The 12,578-nt window shown below is 37.4% G+C and overlaps 1 protein-coding gene across 1 annotated transcript; it reads left to right on the plus strand.

Moving 5' to 3' along the window:
- The first annotated feature begins 476 nt into the window (after positions 1–476).
- Cer1 (cerberus 1, DAN family BMP antagonist) lies at positions 477–3,570 on the plus strand. The gene is made up of 2 exons (XM_015502555.2): positions 477–983; positions 2,709–3,570. The coding sequence occupies exons 1-2, from the start codon at positions 477–479 to the stop codon at positions 3,003–3,005; spliced, it is 804 nt and encodes a 267-aa protein (XP_015358041.1). The 3' UTR covers positions 3,006–3,570.
- Positions 3,571–12,578: the final 9,008 nt, after the last annotated feature.

A 12,578-nucleotide genomic window follows, 5' to 3' on the forward strand; every position in this document is an offset into this window, starting at 1 on the left:
AGGCCTGGTCTTTTGTTAAATGTGTGCCCTTGATTTTTATCTGATATACTTCTCTCAAAAACATGTCATGCCTATTCTATCCCAACACAGTAAAGAAACACACCAAATGTTAGCTGACTGTCTTCCTTCTTCTAATAACAGTGATGGGAAATCCAGCAAAGAATGAGCTGTTTTTGCTAATACAGTTCTTTAAGTCTCAGACAGAGAGCTAAACTGTCAGTTAATTACCCCCTGGGTCTCAGGCTTTCACTGGGGCCTTCTAAAATACACAAAACCAAAGTGAAGGCAGGACACCATTAGCACCACATAATTCAAGCAAACAATCGATGTGTTTACTCTGCCTGGCTACTGACCACCTGCCTTCCATCCCACCAGGCAGGTCTCTCTATATAGGCTGTCCTGTTCACAGTCCTGTAGAGTGAGCCTCTTTGGGCTTCACCATCTGTGAACTGAAAGGAATCTTGGGGTCTGATAGCATGCATCTGCTTTTACTTCAATTGCTTGTGCTCCTGCCTCTGGGGAAGGCTGGCTGGTGCCTGGATGACCCTGGAAGTCACAGTTCTTTTTCCCTCCTGCTCCTAGAAAGGAGCCGCCGAGAACTCTCCACCAGCAACCAAGAGGAAGCTGAGGACAAGCCGGATCTGTTTGTTGCAGTGCCACACCTGATAGGCACCAGCCTGGCAGTGGAAGACCAGAGGCAGAAAGAGAAGATGCTGTCCATGTTTGGCAGGATCTGGAAGAAGCCTGAGAGAGAACTGTACCCTCTTGGGGACTTAGAAAGTGAGTACTCCCCACCTGGGACCCAGGCCCTCCGTCAGCCAATGGAAAGGAAGAAAATAGAGAAGTCTCCTCTTCAAGAAGAAGCCAAGAAATTCTGGCACCACTTCATGTTCAGAAAAGGTCCAGCCTCTCAAGGGGTCATCTTGCCCATCAAAAGCCATGAAGTACATTGGGAGACCTGTAGGACAGTGCCCTTCAGCCAGGTATGTGTCCTGGGGGTAGAGTAGATGGGGGTTTGCAAGATGGGAAACAGCTGAGACAAGGAGAGAGGAGGAAAAGCAGCTGTGGGGAATCAGTCTTGCTTAACTTCAAACTTGGTCCTAGATAGTCACCATAGGATTTGGTAAAGTATGATCTTATTCCCTATATCTCCTTCTCATCTCTCTGTTATTTCTTGGCATGCCAGATATGCTACAAGAATGGTATAATGGTACTGTCAATATGATAATCAAAGGACACAGAGCTCTGTTTTATTTATTTATTTTTAGACTGGGGGTGTCCTATCCAGAGAAGTAAGTCTGCCCTCAGTTAGGAAACTGGGAATACAGAGCAATCACCAGGACTTATTTGTAGCTACATCTCTGCACCTCTGGAATGTGGGTGAACAGATCAACTCCTTCTGTAGATAAGGTGGGACGTACTGAATTCTTCCCCAAACAAATTTCACATTCATTGTGACAGTCTTAATCTATTTCACACCTAACCATAGGTTTATGAAAGTTTCTTTAATAGTTGTCAAAGCTATCCAACTTTTAAAAAGCTATCCCACAACCTCAAACTATATTGAGATTCTTGGGACAAAAGTTGCTGTGTTATTTCTAGTATTGTGATAGAAAATGATTTAGTTTAACTTATTTTTACATAAGCTCTCAAAAAATAATCTAGCTGTGATATGACACCCCCTACTCCACCCTATCTCCGGATTTATGTTGTATTGGCTGACATATACTTACCATGATCAATTCCAATTCTATTAAGACAAAATGCATCAGATACGTAAACATGAAGATGTTGAACCAAAGAAGATAATAAAAAAAAATTGAAAAAAACAATAAAAAAAAAAAGATGTTGAACCAAAAGCAATGCAGGGAAGAGTAAAATTTCACAGTCCAGTAACTCTACCCAATTAAGCAGGCAGTGTTATAAGACAATTGACTGTGTGAGGCAGTTAAGTATTCTGCCTGCAAAGGCAAGGATATGCAGCACTGACAAGTCAATTATCAAATAATAATGACTGCTTTGTGGCCCATGTGCAATTAGAAAATTACTTCTAAGAATTGAGCCATCAAATTTCCTTTGAAATTCTTATTTTGAATTATATTGCTAATTAAATTATAATTAAGATGTTTGATTCTTGTATATTTTGGAAGGCACATAAAACTAGGTGTATGAGGTTACGAGAGAGGCAAAGATGATGTAACAGGTGCATGCATTGCAATTTTGCCATGCAACTTTGCAGATTTGAATGCATCACAGTTCCTGCAAAATAGGACAGAATTAAACTTGTGATGTTCTGGTCTATTTTATGATCAATTGAACAAAATATATATAGAGAGCCTACTATGGGAAATGTACTGTGAGGAATAAAATAGTAACACAGAGTACTTAAATAAGAAGTTTGTCATTAGAATTTTTCCAATTGGTCACATTCAACTAGACAAAATGTCTTAGTCTGACATTTATAGTACCAACTATTTTCATATTAAGTTGAGGATACCAAAAGGCTAATAATTTACTCAATACATTTAGTTAAGTTGGCTTTATGCCCTAATAGATACCCTCACTTGGACATTACAAAATGTATCCAAAATGGAAAAGCTATGGAAATTTTAGTCTGTTATCCTGATTTACACTCTCTAGCTTCTTTGCATCATGTACACTAGCGAAATGACTCAAGATAACATAATGGAAATGTGTTTGTCTTTTAGACCATCACCCATGAAGACTGTGAAAAAGTCGTTGTTCAGAACAACCTTTGCTTTGGGAAGTGCGGGTCTGTTAATTTTCCTGGAGCAACGCCGCACCCCCATACCTTCTGCTCCCACTGCTCACCTGCTAAATTCACCACTGTGCACTTGCAGCTGAACTGCACTGGCCTGGCCCCTGTGATCAAGGTAGTGATGCAGGTGGAGGAGTGCCAGTGTGCAGTGACGACAGAGCATGGAGACGGACACCCCCTTCAGGCTGGCTCCCAGGATTCCTTTATCCCAGAGGTTTCAACTTAAAAAGTTCTCCCACTATTACCTTTGAAAAGGTAAACCACAAGAATAAGGCAATGGTTATTCAGTCTGGAAATGATAAGTGGGTACATAATGCTTAAAGGGAAAGGTGGTTTTAAAAGTAGTTACAAGATGGCAATATTTAGAAGAAATAGTATTTTTCTAGTTTTTGATAGATGTTTGGAATCTAGTGATGGCTCTACCACTAACTGGTTGTAGAATGTTAAGGAGCTGTAGAAATTTGCACCATCTAAAGCTTTTTATCTACAAATGAGAGACTTGTCCCAGTTGATTGCTAAAGTCCTTTCCACTACTGGTACATGGTTGATTTTCTCCAAAATTTTAAAAGCCTTCTATCTAAGGAAAAGAAATAAACTACATCATAAAAATGGGCTTCTTCAATAGCTTGTCAAATCACCAGCAGGAACAAACAAACAAACAAAAAAAGTTGGAATACTTTTAGGAGGGATTTCTCATGCTTGTAGCTGCATTTGTGATTCAGGGAATGTTTTGCCTTCTTCTATCAGATGATTCTTTTCATAGATGTTTGAAGTAACTTGCTTGGTTTCTCCTCCCCTCCCATCTTCCTCCTCCTTTTTAAAATTGTTTTTTTTTTGGGGGGGAGGGTTACTGGGGATTGAACCCAGGTGTGCTCTACCACTGAGCTACAAACCCAGCCTTTTAAAAATTTTTTTATTTTAATACAGGGTCTTGCTAAGTTACTGAGGGCTTCAAACTTGTGATCTTCCTGTCTCAGACTCCCACGTAGCTGGGATCACAGGCATGCACTTGGCCTCCCCATATAAAGTTATTAATGTCTGGTGTCTGTCTTTGAAGAAGTAACATTGATGCTACTTTTAGCAGTTTACATAAGGAAGAGGAACAATCTTTGGTAGCCAAATAGCTACCTATATTATGAGAAAGAAAAACTATATGACGAGAACCATGATTAAAGATCACTCCAAAAACACTAATGAAAGTAAACAAGAAATTCAGCGGAGGTCAAATTAAATAAATTGTAAATAAATAATTTAAAATTGAAATAATTTATGGTAAAATATCCACATGGCTTTTGAGTTAGGTAATAAGTAAGGTTTCTGAGTTTGGATCACTGTTTTTGAGTATTGTATAAAACTTTGTATGATAAATTCTACTCAGCAAAGGCCACAATGAAAAGGTCTGACAATATTCTGAATGTTTTGATGTATTGAATTTTAGTGTATGAAGCATTCTGGAAAATGTTGTGGCATGTAAATATCTTATGTTTGGCCCTTATTTGTTTTGCCTGTCTCATCATTTAAAGGTACCACTGGGACATCAGTATTAGAAGTGTTTCTGAATGTCTTTGTGGGCTTATGACACGGACCCATGGGTTTCTTCTGACTTTGTAAGCAGCCTGTGGTTTAAGCCTTTGAACCACTGTCGTTTAGCAATTGTCTTTCCTGCTGTATTTATTTGTATGCATACATTGTGCCGAATTGACTTTTCCCAACCAGATTATTTTTTTATAATTGTTCAAAAATTCATTTAAAAAAATTACTTGATTTGGATTCCTTTACTTCAGTACATACACATGCGAGCACGTGTATGCACGCGTGCCTACACACACACGCACACACACAAACACACACACACACAAGCAAATGTTTCATGGAATAATAACTAATTATTTTTTGAAAAGAAATCAATTTAAATTTTAATTCTATTCCTCTTTAATCACACTATCTAACATGGTGTTTCAAAGAAGCAAATGCATTTATATTTAGTGTGTATTATGAAACACATCAATGTAATAGAATATGAGCTACATAGGTACACATGTGACATTTACAATAGAATATATTATACCCTTTGGTGGTCAAAAACAATCTAATTGGCCAATATGTGGTCATAAGGATAAAATTGTTCAGCATTAGTGATATCCCAACTGGTCAATATATTTTGATGCCAAAAGCTATTGAGCAGCTGTCTAGTTTGCAACTGCCTTACTCTGATTATGGAAACCTATCTTCCCCAATTGGAATCTCCCTTTTCCTCACATCTTTGCATATATCCCTTTTATCTGTACTTGCAAATAGACTCTCAAGCCCAGGCTCCAAACATCTCTCTCTTTCATTCAAACTCTGTTCTGCCCTTTGCTCACATGTAAATTCCAGATGGGAAAGCTGATAGCTCCATTGGAACTAACATTAATGGAGTGATAGCGTGAACCTCATGAAATGGCCCATTTACAACCAGTTTAATATGTAAAAAGGGCAGTTTTTAATGTTTCAACATAATATGTGGGAGTGTAAGAAACTGGGAGGAAACACACAAATATCAGACATCTATTAATGTCCAGATAATGTGTGATGGCTTTTAAAGAAAGTACAAAATCTAACCCTTGCAAAAACCATGTGATGTAGGTAATCACCCCATTTTATAAGAGAGAAAAAGAAGCCTTTAAAAAGTTTGAAAACATGCCGAAAATCACATGGAATATGCTTTCTTTGTATTAAAATATTTGCTCGTTGGTCCTCCGTCAATTTAGATTGAGGTCTCCTACCCAGAGGCCTCAGAGAGAACTTCTTACCTTTTACCTACCTCTCACATCTGAAGCATATTGGTGTCATCTCTTAAATAGAAATTATCCCTAGGTTTTCAGCTAAACATTGCCCTGGCTTGCTTGGTCCCCAAGGCAAGCCCCTTCATAAATCCTGGCCTCATTTTCCTCTCATAAAAAAGGTTGATAATGATTACCTCAATATTATTTGATAATCAACTGTAGGTAACAGCACTTCAGAGAAACTTTAGATCCCATAAAACCACAAGGTATTAATTCACTTTTCTCCTTTCAGACTTTCCTCTTTTTGTTATTTTTTTAAAATTTGTTTTGAGAAATTTTAGACATAAAAGCATAGAAAATGATTCTATAACAAACACAAAATTCTCATGGCCAGAATAGATGATTATCATTTTGCCATCTTCTGCATTTAGTCATTTTTGAAAAAGAATTAAACCATTTGGGATATAAAGAAATTTCCCTCCATGAGATGCTGAGTCCCATCCCTCAAACTCCCACCCACCCTACATTCCACCCCCTGAAGATTTTTGTTTACACTTCCAATTCCTAGTTATATTTTTGCATTTCTATTCACATCCATAATCAGTACACGGTATTATTTTTATATGTGTGAGGATGTATTTGTTAGTGTGCAACATACAGCTCTGGGGGGCTGCGAATACAACAAAGGTACTGGTCAGATAGGATCCCTGCTACTATGGAGCCTCCATCCCAGCAAGGTGAGACATAGTTCAAAAATTAATCAATTTATCCATCAAGCAACTGAAAAGGAAAAATATTAGATGGCTATAAGTGGTATGCAAAGGAGTAAAACAGGAAAATATGCTAGAGATTGATAATTTTAGATTGAGTGGTGACATTAAAGCTGTGCAATTTTAATTATCTGAATGAATATTCTGCAGAAGGGTTTTTACGTTTTTTTCCTCCATACATGATGCTGACTTGTTCTTACAACAGTTTTTTAGAGGTTTTTTCCGTATACATTTTATTTGTATTCTAGAAACCTGGAATTAAGCATTCCCTTCAGTGAAGTTTTAACCTAGCTTTGATAAAATTATTTTCTCAGCATATGTATTTTTGGGGGCATGTAAAGACACAGGTTTGTTTCTTGCACACAGGATGTATTCATCACAGGTTGGCTCTATCTTGGCACCATATTACTCCAGGATCCACACTCTGGACTGGAGCACAATGGTTCATTCCACACTCTGGAATAATAATGGTCTTCCTGTCTGAAACAAAGAGTGAGAACATGGTGAATGGTTTATTAAAGATTTTCTGAAATACACCACAAAGGACTTTCATCATATTTAATTGTCCAAAACAAATCATATGGCAAGCCTGATTTCAATGGGACTTGGAATTATAATCCTCTACCAAGGTAGGCTATACAATTTCCTTAACCTGTCAACTGAATTTCTAATTCAGATGTCAATTATTCTCTGATTTTTTTTAACAGAGAATTTATTCTATGTAAGTCATTGTGCTAAGAACCTTAGGATATTCAAAGATAAATAAGATGTCACCCCAAGGCTGATAATGTAGTAGCAGAGAAAATATATGCAAATTATAAGGCAAAAATAATAGTAGCAATAATAAGAGCTACCAATTATTGAGGCCTTACTGTGTGTTTGTATGCTTCCGATCCCTTATCTCCAAAGAGGGAACATTTTAACTCTCTTTCTCCAAGGATATCGAAATTTAGAGGAGTTCATTCATTCCGTACAAAATATTTATGCCTGTCTATGATAAGCCAGCCACTGTGCAAGGTGCAGAGAATATAAATGGTTACAAGATGACCTGACCTTAGAAGCCTACCATCCAGGAACAAGTAACTGCATGTTTTTGCTTTCCATTTGTTTTTCTGTTTAGCTTAAAATGATGACCTCACCAGCACATCCCTGTTCTCAAACTCAAACTCCACTTTCCCAGTAAAACCTTTCTTAATCCCAGACAAAGTCAGGTGCATCTCTTACACGATTTCATGGCACTATTTACCTTTACTTCATATCTCTCATCTCAATTCAGAATTATACCTTTATTTGCATCATTATTAATCAAACTGTAAGCTTCCTGAGAACAGGATTCATATTGGGTTTTTTTTATCATTGTAATTAATGCCTAGGAAAAGTACTCAATATTTTTTCGTTTGCATGTAAGAAACAAAATCAATAGATATCATATACTTAACATATATCATGTGTCTATAAAACAACTGTGCCAAGATTATATTATTTAATTATTTATATTATTTAATTTAGTCCTCATGTAATGTATGAAGTAGGGAGTATAGAACATTTTATTGCTGATGATGCTAAGGCTCAGACAAATAAACTTTTCAAAGTATCACTCTTAGGGAGTGGCAGAAGCTGAATGACTCCTAAGCTCAATTTCTTTCCTACTATGTCATACTGATTCAAGATAGAAAAAGATGTATATTTACATATGTACATAAGTGGATATATAGACTTTTATACATATGCATATATATTCTATGTATATAGATACATATATATATATATGCATGTACATATATAGAATATGGCAACCAAGGTTAAACACCTCACTCATCTAGTCATCTATCCTAAAACCCATTATCCATGCTTGTTTTCAGGTAACATTGAGGAAGCTTTCAACTCAAGTGCCAGAAAACACAATGCAGAGTGCATAAATTATAAAGGGATTTATTATTTCACTAGAAGTCTGAAGGGCAGCTAATTCTTTAACTGGTCAAGTGCAGCTCTACCATTTCATTAGGAATATGGGTTCCTTCTTCTTTCATCTCTATCAGTTTCAGGATATCCTGAAAGCTAAAACTCTGCTCAGTCACATCGTGCTGTTGCAGCTCCCGACATTATAGGTTTCACTCTTCACATAATACTGTCCATAGCAGAGAAAAGGGATTCTCCATTGGGTGCACTTCCTCATGCCTATAATCCCTGCTACTTGGGAGGCTTTGGCAGGAGGACCACAAGTTCAAGTTCAGCCTTAGCAACCTAGCAAGACTGCTTCAAAATAAAATAAAAAAGACTGGAGATGTAACTTGGTGGTAGAGCTCCCCTGGGTCCAATCCCCAGTACTCCCACCCCACATACACACACAAAAGGATTCTCTTCCACTCATTTCCCTTTTAAAGAGCTGAATAAAATCAGTTATGCCCAGGATAACTGAATAATGGAACAAAATCTTTGTTCTTATAGCAAGAAATAAGGAGAAGATACCTATTGGGTAGTTAAGCAACATCACGCCACAGCTGTTTCTACTTTTAATGTTGTTACCATGATTTATTTCCTTGTCTTTCTCTCTAGATTGTAAGCTACTTAACAGCAAGTCCTGCATGTCATGCATCTTTGATACCTTTCTGCTTGTATTGTTTTCTGTTTTATATTTACATATATACACAAACATATACATACACATAAAATCTATAATTTTAATGCTTTATAGGGAGTAAATATTCAATTCATGTAAGTTAAATGAATGAATTTTAGGAATTGCTTTTGGAAGGATAGGCAGCATACGTATGGGGAGTTTTGAATAGAAGCCATCGGGTTTTAAAAATGTATGTGGTAGGCAATGTGGAGTTTTAAGCAGATTAGGATGGTATGGGTTTACAGGAGTAGTTTCAGAGGAGTCCATGAACCCCCTGAAATGTGTGCAAATATTGTGGGTGTTCAGAAGGTCCTGAATTTTCATGAGCTTCTTAAAGGTTTCCATGAGCCAAAAATTTTAGCAGTGGGTATAATAAATTGGAATGGAAAGAAAGCATAGAGGCCAGAAGAGCTGGAAGAAATCTTGGAAATCATGTGCACAAAACTCTTCCAATTGGAACTCAGGAACGTCAGGTTTCCATGTTGGGAACATAGGAAAAATTTTGAAGACATGTCCGTGGGTGCTCTTCACCTGGTTTAATCTCAGGTTCATATCCAGGAGCTTGCAGTGATGAAAGGAGTGAGCAATAATATCCCAACCAAAGGATGGACTTTCCTGTAATACTAGTTTTCTACAGCCCAGCCTCACTTCCCCACCCACATTTCCTGAAGTGGCTTAGATTTTCATTCATTGCTTTCCTTCCTCGAATTGTTTTGTTCTTCTCCTTTCCTCTAAAAGAAACACTCACCAGTGGCCCTCCTGTTGATGAGGTCTTAGGTTAATGTTTTCCAAGGAAATTGTCACCACCTCCTCTTGTCAACTTACTAAGCCAAACACACCTCCTTCATGTCCAAAAACCAAAGAACAGGAATTTCTGGTACGTGTGCTTTGTAGCTTGCAAGCACATCACTGAAAGGAAACCTGAGTCCTGCTCAAACTTCAGGCAAGAAGTAGGTGAAAATGTGATGGATAGACATATCCTACATCATACTAGACCCTGAAAGGATGCCCTTTTCAAAAGACCTGGGGACTGTAGGACTTAATAGTATCTTTGGACATGAAGAAATGATGCCCTAGAGAGCTCAGGACTATGAAAATAGTGTAAGCCTATAATTGAAGGAGCTTCCAGATATTCAGATAGTAGCAAGAAGAGAGACACTATGCCCCATTTTCCTGCTTGTCCTTCAAAGTGATTATATGCTGTGGCATAGGTCTGTGGAAAATTGCAAGGCAGGTAAAAAAATTTTTTTTGGCATCTACTTTTCCTGCTTTCTGCTTCTGAACTCAGTCTTAGGCTCCCTTATCCTTGTTCACCTCATTTCTGAATTTTCAAATTATCTATAATTCCCTAGAGCTTGTAACTAAAGTCTATTATTCCACTGATTGATTAGTTAAATTAATATTTATTTAAAATCTAGTTAGTGTTAGGCATTGGGTTGCTCATTGGGATACCGAGAGGGCCATGACAGGCACCTGCCCTTGAGAAGATAAATTTGCCTGGCTGAGGAGTTGGATTTCATCCCAGAGGCAACTGCTTTTTAACCGTTTGTGTATTAGTTATCTGTGGGCATCTAAAATACAGTAATACTGTTCCAATGGGTCAGCAGACTTGGTGGATAGCAGACATTGCTCTGTAGGTTTTTAAAACTTCACAGGCATTTTTGCTGCTAGGCCAGGTAATAGGAAATTAGGGAGTCACTAAAAACTTCTGATCACAGTAATTAGGAACAGTTGCTCAGATTTCTTTTAGAAAGAGAACAATTGTGCTTTTTCTCCTTTTGTTTGTTTGTTTTTGCAGTACTGGAGATTGAACCCAGGCATGCGCTACCACTAAGCTACATTTCCCAACCTCTTTATTTTCTAGTTTGCAACAGGGTCTCACTAAGTTGCCCAGGATGGCCTCGAACTTGCAAATCCTCCTGCCTCCTTATCTCAAATGGCTGGGATCACAGTCATCCTGTTTCTCCTAATTCTTCTTGATGCTTTTAGTTGTTTTTCACTGAAACTCTGCCAAGTTTTTTAGTTTTCAGTTCTATGCAATTAAGGAGTTACATTATTCCTACCCCATTAACTCAATTGCTTTTTTTGTTGTGGTTGGTAATGGTGCTGGGGATTGGACCCAGGACCTCATACATGCTAAGCATGCACTCTACTCAATTACATGTTTTATATAAAGAGAAAATAGGAGTCTCTGAGTTGATTATTCTCCCCAAAATACATTGTTTTTTTAAAATCACATTTATTGTATTCCTCCATTAGTATTTAACTTTATAATTCAAAGATTTTTCAACCATTATTGCCTAAAACTTGCTTCAGGTGCTTATTAGCAGCATCTCTCTCTAGGTTCCACACCCAGTGAGTCTGATTCAGTGGGTTTGGTAGATGCTCAGGAATTTGAAATTTTCCAACTTTTTCACAATGAAGATTTTTTTAAACAAATAAAATAGTTTTAAAAAGAAATAAAAAAAGGATATCACCAAGAACACCTTCAAGTTCTCTACTTTAAATTAAAAATTGTTTTCATTTTGCCACCATTTGTTTTCTCTCTCTACTTAATGAATGCATGGTGGTATATTTATCATGTATTTTTATTTTTCAGAACTATGTGAAAATAAATTTTGGATATCCTGATGCTTTACCCATAATACTCCAAAATGCATCTCCTCAGAATAAGGATATTCTCCTACATAATTAGGGGAAAGATATCATTGCTTCAAAGATATTTCCAAGATATTGTCTAGTTTTTTTGTATCTCAATGGACATCTTTTAGTTCTCTCTCAAATATAGGACCTACACCTATGGAAGTTTTAGACATCCTGGTGGGCCAATGGAGGAGAACTTTGGGGAGCAAGACGTACTTTAGGCCAAACAAAACAGGTTTCAAGTTGGTTCTGGGTAGATTTCACAAAGCAGGTCAGACAAATGTCTCATCTTGCCATGATGACCATTCCACTTGATAGTTGGACAGGTTATACAGCAATGTGGATGCACTCCCACACACTAGTCTTAACTATAAAAAATGTGAAAATTTCTTTCCTCCTCTGGGGAACTTCAAAGAAAATCCTCTTGTCCTCATTTTTATGATAGAAAGTTGACTGGTGAGTGTACATTAAGGCATCTACATGACTAAATACACACCCTGACTTACGAGATTAGATTTGCTTCAGCATATATCATTAAATAACTTCCTGCTATGATTGAAGGGTTAAATCATGAGTCAGTATCAGATTTCAGGGGAGTAATAAGAAATAGGGATCATAGGAGTTGTAGTGTGATACTTCTGCATGCTCTCTGATACTATCTCCATAAAACAACATCGGCTGCTACTGCACACAGTATAATTTTAATATGTTCTTTTAATATTTACAGTGTGCCTATAAAAGACTTTGTAATAACAGCTGGTAGTTCCCGTGGTAATTAATAAATGATAGCAAAGCCATCATCAGATTGCTTTGGGAAAGTCTCTCAGAATGCTGGCCTGGGGAAGATTCCTGGGTACAGGACTTTCTAAACCTGAGGTGGACTCCTTTTCACCACTTGCCTGCATGGTTCCATAGATGCTTTTCTCTGAGTTCTTTCCAAAATAGCAAAAACTAAGGAGAAAAAGGAATGAACAAGGAGTTTGACTTTGCAAATTAAGTAG

The sequence above is a fragment of the Marmota marmota genome, unplaced genomic scaffold (genome assembly GCF_001458135.2).
Source record: "Marmota marmota marmota unplaced genomic scaffold, marMar, whole genome shotgun sequence".
NCBI lineage: Eukaryota > Metazoa > Chordata > Mammalia > Rodentia > Sciuridae > Marmota > Marmota marmota.